Source organism: Leptonychotes weddellii, chromosome 1 (genome assembly GCF_054177405.1).
Source record: "Leptonychotes weddellii isolate Sample4059 chromosome 1, ASM5417740v2, whole genome shotgun sequence".
Classification (NCBI taxonomy): Eukaryota; Metazoa; Chordata; class Mammalia; order Carnivora; family Phocidae; genus Leptonychotes; species Leptonychotes weddellii.
In genome coordinates, this window is record NC_138369.1 from 168856081 (window position 1) to 168876657 (window position 20577).

The 20577-nt window shown below is 31.2% G+C and overlaps 1 protein-coding gene across 6 annotated transcripts in view; it reads left to right on the forward strand.

Annotated features, from left to right (window-relative positions):
- The window catches only part of USP25 (ubiquitin specific peptidase 25), a 127135-nt gene extending 107483 nt beyond the window's left edge, over nt 1-19652 (forward strand). For 5 of the 6 annotated variants that reach the window (XM_031038385.2, XM_006742671.3, XM_081798819.1 and 2 more), the window contains 6 exons: nt 6696-6874; nt 8970-9048; nt 12375-12454; nt 16386-16509; nt 17734-17929; nt 18244-19652. In XM_031038385.2, coding sequence (XP_030894245.1) covers nt 6696-6874; nt 8970-9048; nt 12375-12454; nt 16386-16509; nt 17734-17929; nt 18244-18416 — 831 coding nt within the window. In that variant the 3' untranslated portion in view covers nt 18417-19652. Of the gene's footprint in view, nt 1-6695; nt 6875-8969; nt 9049-12374; nt 12455-16385; nt 16510-17696; nt 17930-18243 lie in introns of those variants that run through there. The other variant, XM_081798830.1, reaches the window with a different exon arrangement.
- Nucleotides 19653-20577: the final 925 nt, after the last annotated feature.

A 20577-nucleotide genomic window follows, 5' to 3' on the forward strand; every position in this document is an offset into this window, starting at 1 on the left:
ACACACACACACACACACACACACACACGCGCGCGCGCGCGCACAGATGCACATGTGTAAAATTTTGTCATTTGCATTAAATCAGAATTCTGTTTGATTTACTATTTCTATGTATGCTACTCAGGATTGAGCTGAGTCATAAACATTATTACTTTGACATCCCCCCTCCCCTCAGTTTTCATTTTCCTTGGAGTTGTTTTATTTTTTGGTTTACTTAGTTTTCTGTATGTATTACTGATGTGCTTCTAAACTCTCTGCAAGTTGTTTAAGTCTCCTCATATTCTGTTGTCAATTTTACCTTCTTGGGGAAATTTCTTCTGGAATAGATTCCTTCTGGAATAGACATCTTCTATAAGTCTATTCCAGAGCTTTGTAACCTGCCTCAGTCTGCATTGATTTTCTTTTATCCCCAGTGTATAACTAATATCTTGGGATCTTTATTCACCATTACCTGGGGATGCCCTTTGCATCTTGTCTTTTATGTATTTTCCATATTTCGTGTATTTCTCTTTTTCAGTTTACCCTCTGATTTTGAGGCAGCAGCAAATCTCTGAAGTTTATGTCCATGTGTATTTATTTTCACCTATCTGTAATTGAGGGATATATATACACACATATATACATATATATATATACACACACACACACCATACACACACATATATGTTCTTATGTAAATATTATCAATTGTTTATAATTAATGTGTATTTTTGGTATAGGTAAATGATTTGCATTTGGAAAATTCTAGCTGATAATATATAGTTTTAGAAAATTTGTCATGTAAATAACAAAAATAATATGTAAACAATGCAATCATTCAGTAATATATAGGTGTTTAAATTAAAACTAATAATGCAGTCTGCCACTGACCTGTGTAACCACTGTTATCACTGTGTAACCTTTCTTATTTTTTCCTTTTGTTTATACAATCATACATATATAGAGAATTTTTTTTCATTTTTAAATTTTACTGTTCATATTACTTTGTAACTTATATCACTCAGAAATATATTGTGGGCATTCTTAAAGTGAAGGCATTTAGTATTCATTTATTATGTATTACTCTCTTTATGGATGTATGTCCTGTTTTTTCCCAGTCTGCCATTTCTGTTTGAGTTAGTTTATGATACCTTTTTTTCGTAAAGAAGTTTATAAAAACACTGTGCTTTCAAATCTTTCTGCTCCTTTCTGGATTCTGGAGTTTCATCGCTATAATGAAACTTCTTTGACCCAAGGTATTGTAAGTTTTCTGCAGTAGTTTCTTAAAGCACTTTTCTTAGTAAATTTTTATTTTTATGAATTCATATGTACACACTATTTACTCAGTAGCATTTTATTTGGGTTTTCTACATTCTCTATTATTAAAAATGTATTATATTTTTCTTTTTTGTGCTATCTTCATCAGGTTTGATTTTATGCTTATGTTAGCTTTAGTAAGTGAAAGCTTTTCTGTTTTTCTTATACTCTGGTGTAGTTTACATAGGAATTATCTATTCTATAAGAGTAAGTTAGAACTTGTAAAACCATATGAGCCTAGCCCCTTTTTCGGTTGTAGATTTTTTGATAATTTTTTTTTTGTTCCTTCTACAGTGATTGGCCTATTTAAACGTGTTCTGTTTTCTTGGCCGTTGATTCCAATCATTATCTCAACATGTAGTATTAATTCACAAAATATATACATAACATAGTAACTAACATATGATAGCTGCTTCTGTCTTACTGTTTGCCTAAATTAGATATAGTATATTCTTAATTTTTATTTTTAATATTTATTTTATTATACATAATTATATATAATTATAGTATACTATGGTAATGTAGACATATCTATATATCTTCTGTCGCATTACCAAAAATGTCTTTATTGGGTTTATTTTATATTAGCTTTTTGGTTATGAGAAGATTTTCAACTCTGCCTATTTCTAAAAATGGACTTCCATATGTATTGTGATTAGATCAATTTTTAAAATGTTATATATGTTTGCTACTGGTAAACCATGTGATGAAATGTTGGTTTTCACTGATAAGAAGATAAATTGGAGAATGAAACTTATATCTGGGTAAGTGGACTTGCTAAGGTTTAACCTCTTTTTTAGGAAGAGTCACCAGCTCAATCACAGATAAAATAACGTATAAAATAGATTTGTTTTTATGAATTGAGTCACTTACCCCTACTTTTTCTACCAAGTTATTGGTAGGGTAGTTAGTGGGAGAGCTAATTAATTTTGTTTATTTATACTGTATCCAGTTACCTTATTGGGCTCTTATGTTTTCTAATAATTTTTTAGTTGATTCTTGTCATTATTTCAGTACATTGGCTCCCAATAATTATCTCATAATTGGGATAATTTCCATTAGACTTTTTATTTCATTTCTGTTTTTATTATGTTAACCATATTTTTCAGAATATAGTTAAATATGAAAATAATTTTAGTAATAAGCTCCTTTGCTTACTTTCTGATTTTAATGGATTTGTCTCTAGTGTTTTATTTTCAAGTATGATGTATAGCATTCTTTTTTTTTTTAAATAGGTTTTCCTTTACAAATTTAAAAACACTTTCTCAAATTCATAGTTAAAAGAGTTTCTTCAAAACTGATTGGTGTTGGAATTTAGAAATATTCTAATATATCTGTTTGAGATGTGAACAGATTTCTTTGTAATCCTTAATCCTTAGAATGTAAAGATTAATTTAACATTGACCCCTCCTTTTTTAAACATTGTAAACATTGTCTGTTTTTATATATTCTTTTTGTACACAATGTAGTTTATCAAAAATGGATGAAGTTAGCATCTGTGTTCATAAATTGATCCAATTTCCTTTTTTATATTTGTCAATATTTTATATTCAGATTATGCTGGCCTTGTGTAATTATTAAGGAGATTTTCCCTTTTCTCAGGCTTTGGAGTAGTGTAGATAGAGAAATCATTTTGTCCTTGAAGATTTGACGTAACAGCAGTTCTAAAACAATGTTGGCCTGATTCCTTTATCGGGTACAGATCTTGGGCAACCTTTTCAATTCTTCTGTAGCTTTACTGGGTCTCTTCAAGAACTTGGTAGTTTTTCTACCTTTTAAAGCAATTCAGGTAATTTATATTTTCCTAGATGATCATCTGTTTAATTAAAAATTTGTAGTTTATTGGCATAAAGTTATATGTATTATTTTTTTAAAACAAATTTTAAAGCTTTTTGTTTGTTTGTTTGTTTTAGTATTTTTGGTATTGTCACCTTACATGTGGTGGAGAGTGTTCTCCCATACTTTGGTTTTCCATCAGCTTTTTGGAAAGAAAAGCTTTTGACTTTTTTATCTAATTGCCACATTATTTTATTTCTTCTACCTTTAGTTTATTTTCTCCCCCCCCCCCCCTGCTTCTTGAACAGTACTTGTTCTATACTGGTTAAATTGGTATTTTCCTTTGACTACCAGTCTGGCTATGTCCTATAGGTTTTGATATCTTATGATTCCAATATTAATATAATTTCAATTCCTTTGGCCCAAGAATAATTTAAGGCAGTATTATTTTAATTCCTAAGAGCTTATTTTGGGAGTTGTCTTTATTTTTAATTCCTGTATGTATTGCATTGTGGTCAAATCATATAGCCTATATGATTACAATCCCCTGGAATTTGAAGTAGATTTTCTTCCATCTTTTGGTACACTGTCAGTTTTTAAAAAATAGTCTATAAACATTTAATTTATATGCACACTCACACATACATACACACTCTCTGTGAAGTCAGCTAACCATATTTCAGAGGTAAGAAGAGCATTAAGACTTGGAGAACTTTGTGCCTTGTTTTATATCACAGTTAATAAATGGTATACCTAGCTTTCTGAATCTTGGTCTGATTTTCCCTTAGATTTTTCTGCCTTCAGAATATATTTTATGTTTATATATTTGGTATCTTTTGATGTATGTATATAGTTATAGCAAAATAAAGTCTGTAAAAAATATACATTTAGAGTATGATCTTATAATATGATTTAGAAAGGTAAAGTCTAGGTAGTAGTCATTTGGATCTTTGCAACTGAAGATTTCAAAAGAGAAAGAAAACTAGACTTCTTGAATGGGTCATCTATAGATAGATGAGGAACAAACAAGAAAGGACATCATGCATTTAGAGAACTTAAGAAACAAGGGTGCATGCGCATCTGTGGGGAGACAAGCCTGACCTAAGTGGAAGGAAGTCTTTGTTGAAGAGTCATAGGAAATAAGACTGAATAGATAACTTTGGGCCTGATTACCTGGACCATGTTAAAGGTCTGGTGAAAGAGACTTTTTAAAAATTAATTGCAAAGCAGTTCTGTCACCTAATGACCAGTATTCCATTTCATTTGTAAATGTTTGATGGTTTCATTGCAGTATCTGTGGTAGTTAACTTAAATAATTACCTTCATAGGCAGCCAAAGTATGGGAAGGACAAGAATAATTCTAGGGCAGGATTCTGAGGAAGTAGTCTGAATCAAATTTGACAACTCAGCAGTGTTAACTTTACTCATAATGATAAATAGTGAAGAACTCTGCTAAATATACTGGCATGGAACATCTGTTGAAATTTTGAAGGAATAGATATGATTGCAGTATATTTAAACATCAGAAAACTTTTTTAGAAGTAAGTGCATAAATAAAAATAATTGATAATTATAAAAAATAATTTGTGCTGGTAGAAAGTGTTTTTTGTGTGTTTGAAAAATTACTTGTAGAAATTTAAATGTGCCTTTTTACCTCTACTGGTTTAAATATTTATAGATTTTAACTTTGGCATTTACTTGTGTAAATTGGGAGAATCTTAAATAGAACAAAATTAAGAGATAAACATAATTTTAGAATAAAAGAGGGATATGTATTCTAGCTTGCTAATAGAAATCTATTTGCTCTTTACAAAAAATATAGTGTCTCTATTTTGAACGTAGGTAAAAAAATATGTAACCATTTAGTGTTATAATTCCTTATCTCTAAACCTATAATATTACTTTAAGAGACTCAATACGAATTTATTTTATTTTGGTCATACTAATTTTGGCCAAAAGCATGATACCTGAAATACTTAAATATTCAAAAGAACTTGGAATAGTTTATGACAGTCATTGTCTGTCTATATAATGAAGAACAGTTATTGATTGTTTTTGTTTTATATTTATTTTCAAATTCAGTATAGTTTGGTTATTAAATGAATATGTACCCCTTTTTCTTTTCAAATTGGGAAAATGAGAAGATTTTATAGTTCTAAGCCTATGTGTGCTAGTTAGGTTTGCATTGAAGTGAGCCTTAATAATCCTACATGTCAAAATATAGTTTTCCTGGCTATTTTTTTTAAAGATTTTTTTATTTATTTATTAGAGAGAGAGAGAGAGCATGAGAGGGGGGAAGGTCAGAGGGAGAAGCAGACTCCCTGCCAAGCAGAGAGCCCGATGTGGGACTCTATCCCGGGACTCCAGGATCATGACTTGAGCCTAAGGCAGTCGCTTAACCAACTGAGCCACCCAGGTGCCCCTTTCCTGGCTACTTTTAACCACAGCATGTATAACAACAGCAAAAAAGAACACAGTTTATTTTAGCTATAAAGTAATAATTCCATTTATAATGCTAAGTTATATAGAAAGGACTTATTAGCCTTCCCTTTAATGATATATAAGAATGTATAACTAGAATGTTTTACTTAATATTTGTCAGTTACATTTTCTCCCTTCTATAAAATATAGCATAGTATCTGGATGGTCAAGAATTGCTTAAGAAAGGCATACTTTAAAAAAAAAAAACAACTTTCTAATAGAATTGATTTTTTTGTAACTTATTTTGCACGTGGCCCCATAATGTTTTACAGTTAATAAAGCTAGGATTTAGATATAAGTCCAATATAAATGAATATTGTAAAAAGTATTATTTTTAATCATACAGGTTTCTTGTATACAGCAGTATTTGATATATAACCCTACATTTATTTCTGTATGCGCCAGTATTTTCCAAATGGTTTGCTCATGTGTAGAAACATGTCAGTATTATTTCCTGTTATAATTAATTATAAATTCTGAGGTGTTCTGTTTATTAAAAAAAAGGAAGTTCAAGCATAAGGTGATAATAGTGATAATCATTAATTATTACATGAATAAATTTCAAATATTTTTGAAGCAACAAGGAATTCAGTCTGCAGTAACTAGAGTCTCAGGGCTTACTTTTTCATTCTTTATTTTTAGACTCTTCAGCTAAGTAATTATAGTGGTATTATACATATAAGAACAAGCCATTTTCTTTCAGATATGGGCATTCCAGGAAGCTGTATATCAACCCTAAAATTTGGGATATTCAAGATATACATGAAACTGATACTGGAAAGCATAGGAGAAGGGATACTGAGTATCACAGTCTTAGGATGCTTCTGAGTAGACTGACCAGACTCTGATAAGTTTTACAAAATTACTCACATAGTGCACTTAGGTGTATTGTTTAGTTTAATACTTCTCTACATGAAAACAAAAAAACATTATTACAGTGAAGGGATAAGGAAGTACACATATTGTCAGTTTTATAAAATTCTTTTAAACTGTAGAATATGGGACAGTATTTTTAGATGTACTACCTTCTTTGTAACACTTTAAAAGAAAATATATTTGAACACAAGAATAATTAAAGCTGTAATATTGAAGGATTTTAATTATTACAATTAACCAAAATTGCCATTTGTTACATTTTCTAGGCAATTAAGTTGGAGTATTCAAGATTGGTTAAATTGGCCCAAGAAGATACCCCACCAGAAACAGATTATCGTTTACATCATGTAGTGGTCTATTTTATCCAGAACCAAGCACCAAAGAAAATCATTGAGAAAACATTGCTAGAACAATTTGGAGATAGAAACTTGAGTTTTGATGAAAGGTAATTTAAAAATGTGAAATATTGAACTCAAATGCTCAAATTATCTTTTTAAAATAGCTTTCTGTGCAGTTTTTTAATGTTTATTTTATATCAACACAAAGACCTGTTTCAGTAAATACAGCACAAAACTTGACTTCACTTAATTTGAACAGTTGCTTTGTAATTTCTTTGGAGTTTATAGTCATGACTTTAGAAGTTTGAGCTGAAAATAATTTAGATTGTTTTAGTATATTTTATTTAATTGACTAAGGTACTGAGCTAAGCAACATAAAGATTTATGGAAGAATATAATCACTGCCCTTTGGGGACTCAGTATTTTAGAGAAATAAAGAATTTCTCAATCTCTGCAGTATGTATATTTGAGTCAGATAGTTCTTTATTGTGGGGGCTATCCTATAACTTGTAGGATATTTAGCAGTGTTTCTGACCTCTACCTGCTAAATGATGGTAGCACCTCCCACAAGTGATGACATACAAAATGTGTGTTTGAGAATCACTAGAGAAAAGTATTTAAATGTATACACAAATAAAACAATTTAATGCCCTCTGATATCAAGAGAAGCCTTAAAATGGTTAAATTACAGTTCACCTTTGAACAATGTGGAGATTAGGGTAGTGACTCTCTGTGCAGTCAAAAATCTGCACATAAAGTGTATAATTTTTGACTCCCCCAAAACTTAACTGCTAATAACCTTACCGTTGACTGGAAGCCTTACTGATAATATAAACAGTTGATTAACATATATTTTGTATATGTATTATATACTGTATTCTTACCATAAAGTAAGCTAAAGAAAGGAAAATGTTATTAAAATCATAAGAAAGAAAAAACACAATACTGTAAAAAATCTGTTTGTAAGTGCACCCTCAAAACCCATATTGTTTAAGGATCTACTATGTTTTGGTTTACCCAAAAATGTTTTCCCGTAGAAATTTGTATAAAATCCCTAGAATTTTTTTTTTTTACTAATACTAGAAAATTAAAATATAACCTAGTTAGAATGAATACCATTAAAAAAATTTAGACCTTGGGTAAAGATCCAAGTATTGGACATTATTTTAGAGTACAGAGACATTTATGTTATCTTGGAGTTCATTGTAGTCCATTTTAATTCTGAAATAAATGATTATCTTTTCATGAATATCTCAAAAATACTGAATTAAAAATACATATAGCAGAGGAGAATATGTGGAAAACAAAGCATTCAGGATTAAATTCCTGCTTTACCATGTGTCTGCTGTGAAATTTCAGATTAAGTGAAATAATACAAGTAAATGGCTTGAACAGTATTTGATAGACAATAAAGTGCTCAGTGAATGTTAGCTATTACTACTTTATTAGTAGTAGTAGGAGCATCACTTATTTTACATATAACCACCACAAAGAGCTCAGAAATATGACAGATTATGACCCTTATTATTTGGGTTGCTGGTACACTGTATTCCAATGAATATATGCTATTGAATTTGGGGAAAATATTCATGGGGTAATCATGCTGACTTTTCACTCTTGCAATTTTTGTCCTGGGGACTGCAAACTGGTCAATTTGTTTTGATAGTCTAATTTCTCTTATACTTGAAAGAGTAAGATCCATGTGATAACTAAATATATTCTGCAGAGATTTCTTTAACAATGATTCTATGCATAAGAATGTCTCTGTTACCTGAAATGATAGGCACATTTTGAATTCCTTTTTTGCTTTTTATGAATAATGCCATTTGAAAGGGGAAAATGAGATTTAATGTTTCTTAAGCTTGCTTAATAGATACACATTATAAAAAAACACATTTCATTTTTTACTTGTGCAGTATATATTGATAGAATGTAATTTAAAAGCCATATGTAAATATAACATGGTAAATTTGAGTTAGAATTATTGATGCTGTCTTCTTTATGTACTTTGCAACTATCCAACATTGATCCAAAAAACATTTTCGATTAAGGTTATTTGGGAGTTGCTTCCTCAAAAAAGTATTGCTTAATGACAATGGATTTTATTTTCATATGTGTTGGGTAGTTTAGTTTTGTGTCACGTATTTTTCAGTTTTTATGAATTTTGCTTTTGATTTAGGAATGCATTTCTTTTATTTGAAGGTGTCACAACATAATGAAAGTTGCTCAAGCCAAACTTGAAATGATAAAACCTGAAGAAGTAAACTTGGAGGAATATGAGGTAATGGGCCCTTTGAGAGGTTGAACTATAGATTGAGGAATTCTGTAGTTCACTAATCATTTCAGCACAGCTGAGCATAGGAGAGAATAAGGCATAGAGAGGGTAAAGTAACCTGCCCAAAGTTTTCACAGCTAACAGATTATTTCACAGCTAGCAGATTATAGCTTGTTAACACAACCTTTTTTAATTTAACAGAACCTGCATTCTTAAATGCTATTATGATCACTGAAGCCATGCTGTATTTTTTCTATGCCTCGTCAGATATTTTGGGGAGGAAGTTGCAAACCTGCTTTTAATCATTGTATGCCATATACATTTGTCATTATTGGACAGTGTTGTACATGTGAGAGAGAGCATGCATGCACACTCATAAAATGCTTATGGTAATTTTTGTATACAAATTTCTCTTTGTGTTAACTTTGGCTTTAAAATTAATACTTTTTTTTTTAATTTACCAATTCAGACACCTAGTATTTCTTCAGACTTTTAAATTTAACTTTATACATTGTCTTTTTTTTTTCTTTTTTTTTTTTTTAAAGGTTTTATTTACTTATTTGTCAGAGAGAGCGAGCGAGTGAGCGAGCACAGAAGCAGGGGGAGCGGCAGGCAGAGGGAGAAGCAGCCTCCCCGCTTAGCAAGGAGCCCAATATGGGACTCCATCCCAGGACCCTGGGATCATGACCCAAGCTGAAGGCAGACGCTTAACCATCTGAGCCCAGGCATCCCAACACATTGTCTTTTTTAATTTATAAATCTAGTCAATTTTAAGTTGATTTCATAGTGTCTTTGATTAATGTTTGGTCCCATTTAAAACTTAATTACTTTAGATTGATTCCCTTAAATAATTACTGTCATTCACCACATTAACATAAAGAAAAATATTCATTTTTGATGAAAACCCTTAACTAACCCAGAATACAAGGTGCAGCTACTTTAATTTGCTAAAGAGTGTCTCAAAAAACAACAAAACTAGCAAATATATAGAATTGTTGGCATTGAAAGCTTTCCTTTGTAATCAGGAAAGACAGGGATGTCTGCAACCACTTCTATTCAGAATTGTACTGGAAATTCAAATGGGCAGCAAAGCAACAAAAATAAGCAAAAAGTAAAAGATTGGAAAAGAAGAAATAAAGTTATTATTTGGAGATCTTACACCTAGAAAATACAAACAAAATCTGCAGATAAATTAATTGGAACTAATAAGAGAGTTTTGCAACATGCAGAACCTATGTCAAACACCAGTTTTATTCCATTAACCCAGCAGCAGATAATCAGAAAGTGAAATTTTAAAAAATGACATCATTTATAATAGCATCAAAAAGTGTACAGTAACTAGAAATAAATTTAGCAAAAGATGTGCGTGACTTTAGGATACATTAAAGAAGACCTGAATAAATGGATATTCATATTATGTTTGGACAACTTGGTATTGTAAAGATGCCATTTTGGGCTGCCTGGGTGGCTCAGTTGGTTAAGCATCTGACTTAGGCTCAGGTCATGATTTCAGGGTCGAGCCCCGCGTCAAACTCCCTGCTAAGCAGGGAGTCTGCTGGTCCCTCTCCTTCAGGCCCTTCCCCTGCTCATGCTCACTCTCTCTCAAATAAATAAATGTTTAAAAAAAGAAAAAGATGCCATTTTACCCCAGAGTAGTTTATTGATTCTGTGCAGTCCCTATCAAACTTCTAGCAAGTTGTGTGATGGAGCTTGATAAGCTGATTTCAAAAATTTTATGAGGGGTGCCTGGTTGGCTCAGTATAGCATGCAACTCTTGATCTTGGCGTCATGAGTTTGAGCCCCACATTGGGTATAGAGATTACGTAAATAGAACTTTAAAAATTTTTTATGAAATGCAAACATCTCAGTCTAGCTCAGACATTCTTGAAGAACAAGGTAGGAAAGCTTTATTCTACTAGAAATCAAGAGATACCATTCTTAACCCTTATGCTTTATAATAATAATAGCATAAGGGTAGGTAATTTAGAACAATATAGCAGAATGAAAATCTGAGAACATATGCACAAATAAATGTACACATGATACATGCCAGAGATGACAAGCAAGTGGGTTACTCGCTCTGTTTGTTCCTAAGATTCAAGTTACATGGGACTTGATTTTTAATTATGAATTGACTTTGCATTCTCTCTCCAGGGTTGCTTCATCTGATTGGATTCAACATATTTTTGTTCTGAACACTCCTCATATTCTAACTGCAGAGCCATTAAGTCTTAAACATATTTCCATGACATGTTTTTGGATTCTAAGTGTCCTGCATATCTTTATCTTGCTCTGAGTCACGACTCAGCAAACCTTGGCCAACAGACCAAATGCAGCCCACCACCAGTTTTTATAAAACAGTTTTATCGGAACACAACTATTTGTTTATATATTGTGTATGAATGTTTTTACACTACAGTCACAGAGTTGAATAGTGAAAATAGAGACTGCAAGACCTGCAAACCCTAAAACACTTACTGGCTAGGTCTTTACAGAAAAAGCTTACTCACAGCTTCTCAGGCAATTCTAATGACAGTAGAGTGGCAATTTGAATACTTTCCCAGAGAAGCTAACTTTAATTATTTATTAAATCCTATATTGAATTTAGTTATGGTTTTCCTTGAAACAGTTTTTTTTTTTTTTTCAAATAAGTTAAAGAGAAATCGTGATTTTGTTTTCTAGCTAGAGGGTGTCAATTCTGAATTGTTGAGTCCTATTACATGCCCAATAATTAGGTTTTGGAGGGAGAGGCAGTTGAAATGTGACATGCTTCTATTCTTCTCACCATATCTCAGATGAGTAAACTATTCAGCTACCATATATAAAATAAAATTTAACATAAATTTCCAAAATTAAAAGGTTAAATAAATTTATTATAACATTTTTCTTTTAGTTCCTTAACATTCTTCATCAAATAATAGTCTTCAGTATTGATTCTGTTAGAGTAGTAACTTCATTTACCTCCTACATCTAATGTGATGTACATCTATAATAATATTTTAATATTATTTAATATACCTTTATACCAAAGAATTTTTGAGAGACAGAGAGAAAACATGGTAGATTATCTTGCCTTTGTATTTCTCTTAGGGTCAATCATTATTTAATTCCTCATTAATTTCTAATAATTTCTACATGTATTATTATACTAATAAAGTAATCTTGTGTATCAAAAATGAAAGTCTTGACTTAGGTCTAGTTTATCTTAATTTTGAATTCTTTGGTTCTATTAATTTGAATAGTTGTCAGAACAATGTATTACTTTATGAACAGTTTTCATTGTGGTTTTAATATCCTACTCTGCATTCTTTTAAAATTTTTTTTACCTACAGGAGTGGCATAAAGATTATAGGAGATTCAGGGAAACAACCATGTATCTCATAATTGGGCTAGAAAATTTTCAAAAAGAAAGGTAAGGCAGAGTGGTCAAATATTATTTTTTGTACTTAATTCTATTCGGATATGACCGCATCTATAGAAAATATTTCATTCACAATATGTATTTTTGATAAACTTTTAATTTTATAAGTTTTAGATTTACAGAGAAATTGTATAGTTAGTATAGAGAGTTCCTGTACATATAACCCATGTATTTTCTGTTTTCAATTAAATCTGTAAGGTTGGCATTAGTTAAGTCTTTGTTTTTATCAGCTCTCAAATACTACAGTTGAAGTTTAGGGTGGAATAGGATTAGATTGAAGCCTAGAAGTTTGCTGGGGACCAAAGAAACTGGTACCCCAACACAGGGAATTCTTTGTATTCCCTAACATTTGCCTTCAGTCTCCAGACCTTTTCATATTCCGAGTCTAATCTTGACTTCAATCTGAGATAGTGTTTCTGATCTCTTTGTCCAAAATTCCAGTTACTATAAAAAATAACACTGTAAAGAATTGATCACTTGTCTTCTAAGAATTGTGACTGCAAACACATTTTAGATCATTTTTCATTTAAATTACAGATGGTTTTAAAGGAATTGCTACTTATTAAACTATAATATTATTTACTTTTAAATGTTATTAAGAAGAAAAGATGGTTATTGATTTATTTACTTACACATTATTCACTAGTTTGCATTTACATGTTATCCACATATTTCTTAATTCATATTCTTTAACATGAATGTACTTGACTAATGATTTTTTTTTAGAAAGTGCTATATTTTAAATATTCTCTAATAGTGCATTCAAGTAAAAGGGTTATTGAATTCCCTCTTTTCTTTCTTTTCTTGTTTTGTATGAAGTATAGGAAACCTCCGCTGAGATGTTAATGCAGTTTTGTTTTTAAATAACAACGCAGGCTGTTACTTCTAGAGCTATGCAGGCCATCCTGGTTGCCACCAGCCACATGTGACAATTTAAATTTAATTAAGAATTTTAAAACTAAAAATTCAGTTTCTCAGTCCTACTAGCCGCATCTTGAATGTTTAGTAGCCACTTGTGGCTGGTGGCTCCGGTATTGGCTAGCGCAGACACAACACTCCCTGCAGAAGGTTCTGTCGGATCGCGCTGCTCCGTTTATGGGACAGTGCACAGTCCCATCCCTTTTACACTTAACCAAAATTTTAGAAGTTACCCAGAATTAAAAAATAATGTTAATACTTGAATATACATTATTAAAGTCCTAGTCTTTGTGTAATTTATTTATTTTAATTTAAATTGTGTTAACATACAGTGCAATATTGGTTTTTGGAGTAGAATTCAGTGATTCATCACTTACATACAACACCTGGTGCTCATCACAAATACTGTGTAATTTATAAGATAATTCACTTTGGTCACTGAAATATAAAAGTATTTTCATTAGTAGCTCCATTTTATGAGTTCTTTTATTTCGGTCAGAGTTTTATTTCTTTAATAGGAATATTCAAGTTCACTTTAGGATACCTTAAGATTAATATTTCTGAGAAAAATAGTAATGTGATCTTATAATTGAACAGAGTATCTAAGATCAATAAGGCATTTCCATTTTATAGATAAACTGTGTTTACTTACACATATCTCCAGAGAGATGCAATAACTTTTTCAAGGTCACACAATTAACTAGGGAGAAAAAGTGAAATAGAGATCTTTATTCTTGTAAAATTTAATGAAATCAGGTAAGTACAAGAAGTATTTATTTTTCTCACTCAACGAGAATTAAAAAGATGAAACTGTCACTTTCTTGCTCTCTGCATTTACTTCTATATTAGTTTTTCTTAGTTAACATTTGTTAAAGGACTTTGAGATATAACTTGGAACTATGTTTTAATTTCATAATTTGCTTATTCTCAAATATATACTTAGTGAATATTCTGATGTAGCAAATGTTATTGAATTGGAAAGTTCAACTAGAAAATTAGTAATGGTGACAAATAATATTTATGGAATATCATAAAAAGAAATGTTAATTTTATACTTTAAATATAGCAATTACCACAGCTAACAGGTTAGAAAATATTACCAGAAGTTCTGTCCAACTTTTTTTTTAAATAAAAATATACGGGGCGCCTGGGTGGCTCATTCGTTAAGCGCCTGCCTTCGGCTCAGCTCATGATCCCAGGGTCCTGGGATCAAGCCCCGCATCGGGCTCCCTGCTCCGTGGGAAGCCTGCTTCTCCCTCTCTCCCTGCCCCTGCTTGTGTTGCCTCTCTCGCTGGGTCTCTCTCTGTCAAATAAATAAATAAAATCTTAAAATAAAATAAAATAAAAACATAGCACTTGAAAGCCTTGAATGAAATATTGATTGATAGTCCATTGTCAAGTCTGAGAGTAGTGAAGTGAAATCATGTTTTTAGGAACCCTAATTTTATAATAGTGTAAATGAGGATAAAGAATCTACAGGCTACATGGTCTTGCTTTATCTTAAAATAAGAATGTGGTACTTGGACTGCTGAGTCTTATTCTGATTTGTTTGAAGATACGTTTGTAGGCACTTTAGAGGTTGTTGATAAAATATGGAAATTGTGTACTTCAGTAAAAAATTGGAACAAGGTCATGGTTTCAGAGCTATAGAGAGGTGACTCAGGTCTTGAAGGCCAGATATGAATGTCAATCAGGGAGACTTTCAAATAGGAAACTTAATGGCTATAAAAGAAAAGGTAGATGTGCCAGCAGACTACCTCAATTTAGTGGTGTAAAACATTTAATATTATTATCACTCCCTTCTTTTTTTCTTTCATAAGTAAAACAGGTCTCTAGCTGAGGTTATGTTTATATTATTTCAAAATAAAATTCCATATTCCTGAGTTTTCTCAAAAACAAATTCCTGGGAGAAGCCTTTTCAAAAAACTATATGAAATAACTTATTTTTTATGAAATAGTTTCAGGTATGTAATTTGAGTTGTCATTAATTTCAGTTCTACATTTAATATTGAAGTATAGAATTGATTTATATTTGAGCACGTGAAATGGAATAATAAACAGTAAAACTCAGTGTAACCTAGAGTTTTAAAAGTGTTTCTTTATAGTAGTTCACCTTTTAGGGTGTTACATTTTTCTGAATTAATCCATAAGAAGGTATGTTACGATTAGAAAAACTCACAAAGGAGATAGCTTATATTGTTCATATTTCAGTTATACAAATATATAGCTGTATTTATTTCCTGTAGCATATTAAGAGAGGATAATTACTTTAGAGGCAAATAGAATACTCAAACATTTTTACCCTCCTCCCTTTTTAAAACCTAGTTTGAACTTCATAACCTCTAGGCTTACATTAATGTAACATATTAATATTACTTATAGCAAATATAAGAGACCTAACTGCCAGCTTTTATGTTAGTATGCGCTGTTTCTGTTTGTATCCCACTAGAGTTTTCAGATTTAGAAGGATTCTTTTCCCTTTCTACTTCCCCTGGGTCTCCTTTGGATATTCTGCCTTCTACCAATTACATTTTTCTCAATGATAAGAACTGTGCCTACACATAGAAAAACCTGAATGGTCACTGAATGAAACAAATGTTTGTGATAAAGAAACAGAGTAACCTGATCCTTTCTTCAAACAAAAATGACATTATGTTGTTAAAAAAGTAGATTCTGGGCTTTCATATCAGTCTTAATTTTGACTCTAAATGGAAGACATGAGGTAAACAATTACCAAAGAAGACTGGAACTATCTAAATTCAGCAATTATGGGCTTTTCCTCCCCAGTCTTTTCTTAATTCCTAGTTCCATCTTTTTGTCTTTATGACATAACTGTGTAACTGGTTTCATATATATAGGCTTATAGTACATCAGATGATATTTTTTTGGTAATGTTCTGAATAATCAAAAACACAAATGTATACTTAAAGTATTTTATAATTGTAGTTGACTTTTTTTTTCAAAGATGAAATACTAATACTATGTGTTTCTTTTAATTTTTAAGTTATATAGATTCCTTGCTGTTCCTTATCTGTGCTTATCAGAATAACAAGGAACTCTTGTCCAAAGGCCCAAACAGAGGACATGATGAAGAATTGATATCACATTATAGAAGAGAATGTTTACTAGTAAGTTGAATATACATAGGTCGTGTTTGCTTTATCATTTTGTCTTATATTGAACACATTTTCCAGACTCATGTGTAAGTGATTGCCTATAAATTCTGATGGGGAAAGCGTCATGATGATGTCTATAATCTGGGTTTAATCCCTGAAGATGTGAGAATGCACTGCATTCTTTATTATCCCTTCTTCTTTATTGGTCCTAAATATTGCAGGTGATAAACCAGAAATGTTCTTAAAATAGGATCAAAATAATTACATTTTTTCATCATTCTACCATTCCCTTTTTTGGTGAGAGAAGAGGTGCTGCATAGAGCATGAGGAATTACTATTCCAGAAAAATAATAGATTTTTTTGAGTTTTTATATATAGTATATTTGGTATACATAATGTCAAAAGATTCATTATAATACAGTATCCTTTTTTCTCACCTAGTCACTGGTAGTTTTTGTTCCTCAATATTTTTACTATCCATGTGTAGAAATACTACTATTGTTACATAAACTTAAAAAAATGTTTTTTAGCAATTTTTTTTGCACTAGATTACTTTCTAGATGTCTGGAGTACTTTGTTATTATTTCTCTAGTTAGCTAATATGTATAAAATCACAAATTCCATCTTTATACATTTTTCTGATTGAATTTCATTCTTAACTATTAACATCACTCTGTTATATATTTTGAACACCTAAGTTGTGATTTTTTTCCTATACAGAATACACACACATGCACAAAAGTACTCAAGAATGTATGATTTTTGAACTTATATAAGTTACATGGTTTAAGTGTACTTTAAACAACTTTAAGTAGGTGTACTGGTAAAATGTTTTCTTTCAGTAGAACTACATAGTATAAGCTAATTGTAGTCTTTAGTATGTCTTTAAAATTTTCAAATGAGAATATTAGGAGGTTGTGATCTTACTATTTTTCTCTCAGCTGCTTTTATTGCATTTTAGTATATTTTAAAACTCAAAGCGTTAGTGGTTTGTATCCATGGAGGATAGTTCTTAATTTGGCCAGTTTCAAAAGGTTTTTGTTTTTTGTTGTTATTGTATACATAGCTTTTTCTAAGAGACTTCATGCTAGAATAGATAGAGATTGTTTTTCTCGATTGCAATTTGTTCTAATATTGTTTTGTAAACATACTTCTTATGTTGTTTTTGGTATTAACACAGTATTTTTATTTAATTAAAGAAAAGAAAACTCTTTTTCTTTTCCTCATTGCATTAAGAAATTAAATGAGCAAGCAGCAGAACTGTTTGAATCTGGAGAGGATCGAGAAGTAAACAATGGTCTGATTATCATGAATGAGTTTATTGTCCCATTTTTGCCCTTGTTATTGGTGGATGAAATGGAAGAGAAAGATATACTTGCTGTGGAAGACATGAGAAATCGATGGTGTTCCTATCTTGGACAAGAAATGGAATGTAAGTTTAACCACTGCTAGTGGGCACCTCAGTTGTTGGGATTAAGCACAGTTAGAATTAGATGTTATTCATTTTTATCATTTTTTATATTCTGTAATATTTTTACATTCACATCACTTTTTTCCTTATTTACAAACCAAGTTGTGCACATTGCCTTGCCATTTATATTTTACCTCTCTCCACCAAATGGTAATTATTTTGCATATTTTGAAATGAAACATCAATTGACCGCTCTAAAATTAATAAATCTTGTTAAAGATGATAATTTCATTCCCTCTCTATCTTTAGCTACATGTAATTATTTGTATTTTCAGCAAACCTCCAAGAGAAGCTGACAGATTTTCTGCCAAAACTGCTCGATTGTTCTACTGAGATTAAAGGTTTCCATGAGCCACCGAAGTTACCTTCATATTCCACACTTGAACTCTGTGAGCGGTTTGCCCGAATCATGTTGTCCCTCAGTCGAACTCCTGCTGATGGAAGATAAACTGCACACACTTTCCCTAAACACACTGTATAAACTTTTTTTAGTTCTTAACCCTTGCCTTCCTGTCACAGGGTTTGCTTGTTGCTGCTATAGTTTTTAACTTTTTATTTTAATAACTGCAAAAGACAAAATGACTATACAGACTTTACCCAGACTGCAAACAATAAAGCTGAGAATCGCATGGCGCTCAGACTTTGTTTTAACCAGAACTGATGTATAATTACAAATCTGATTGATTTCATTATGGCAAAACCATGCTTTTGCCACCTTCCTGTTACAGTATTACGTTTGCTTTTATCTTTTCTTTATCTACAGCTTTCCATTCAGTCTGGATCCTTCCACGACTACAGCCATTTAAGTATTCAGCACTGTGTACACGATACATAATACTTGGTAGCTTGTAAATGAAATTAAAGAATAAAGTTTTATTTATGGCTACCTACGTGTTTGTAAGCAGGTATATTGTATATTAGTGTATCATTTTAGTTATATATAAGTGAATTTTGTCTGGGGATTGTGTAAGATCGGATGAATAGATTAATACAAACTTTTAATTTTTCTCTGTTAGCACATTGGAAATTTACTAAGTATTTGACACTTAAATATATCTATATTTTTGACTAAGTTGTTAAACTCAGTATGGCACCTAAACCTGTTTTGAATTCAAATCAGGTTTTCACTGAAGTGAGCGGCTGATATTTAAGTCAACCACACTGAAACTTAACTTTTTCTTAGATTAACCTTTTATTTTTTTATGTATTTACAAATAATATAGCAAGGTGATTATTTCAAGAGATACCAGAAAAAAGTACTTGAATAAGGGCTATTTAATAGTGAAACTTATAAAAAATCTGTATATGTATATACACACACATACACACACATTCTTCATAATAGAGGACAATGTTTTGCATTATATAATCATTCTATTTTTGTAAATTGTATACCACTTTAATTGAAAATGTTCTCTACTAATCAGTGCTGTGAAATGAAGTTGATATTGTTGAACTAGAAATTACAAATATCTTTCCCTGCTTTTATTTTCCTCCTTTTCAAAAAGAAAAAGCTGTAGAACATTTTGTAGATGGAACTGCTGTTTAAGATTAATGAAGTCATATTGTGAATGAAAATCAATGCTTTAAAGGTAATCATGTTACCAATAACCTATTTTTGAATTTATAAAAATTTCTTTATAAATGATACTTTGTTAGCATAGTAAAATATATCATTATACTATGTGTATGTTTGTTATAGCGTCGCCAAAACTTAGAACTCTCTATAAGTGCCTCTCATAAAAGATCCTGGACAGAGTAGGAAGAAGAAGATACTAAGCCATTATATAATGTTCCCTCTCAAGGTATCAATGCACTGCTGAGGTATTAATGACAAGGACTTGGTACTGTTTCTTTTTAAGGTTAGATTTTGCACATTGGAGCTATCAAAATGTGTTTTGGTTTAGATTTTAAATTCTCTACTGAGCAGTAGTAGTATTCTACATTGGTTTTCAGGTCCTGTGCAGAGTTTTAAAACTCCATATGTATCATCAAAGCATTTGTAAAGTATCTTCAGTATTACATGATATTCTACCGTAATGGTAAAGTTGCTTGTGTTTATGTATATAATTGACCACTGAGACACAAGTGCTCAAACGCCATATGGAAATCACTCCCTTCACAAGGCACATCCAGGGAATCATGAGGCTCATGCTGAAGGTAAGTATTATGATTGTATTTCATTTTCTACTTAAAAGCCAGTTGATTCATTCCTATTAATGAACCTGAGTACTTATTTCAAAAAGTGACCTTTTTTGAAGACCTGGGGAAACAACTTGTTTTTATATCAATAAGTTTCAATCTGGTCTAAACTTAGAACCACGGTACTAGATAAAACGGTCAGTAGCATTTTATGCACCTTAAATTGATGCTGTTTAACTTCCATTTACTTCTGATCCCTTATTTGTTGGAAGCTTTTCAGTATTTCCTTCAGTTGCAATTTCAAGGAAGTAACTAAAAATTTGTTTTCTTAGTTTTAGATTTATTGAGACTAAGGTGGATTTTCTCCTCCTATACCTAATTCTCCAGAGTTCAGTGTCTTTGTTTATGATTCAGAGTTGTTGACTTCTGCCTCTGAATCCTACTGCCATCCCCAAAAAGTACAGTCA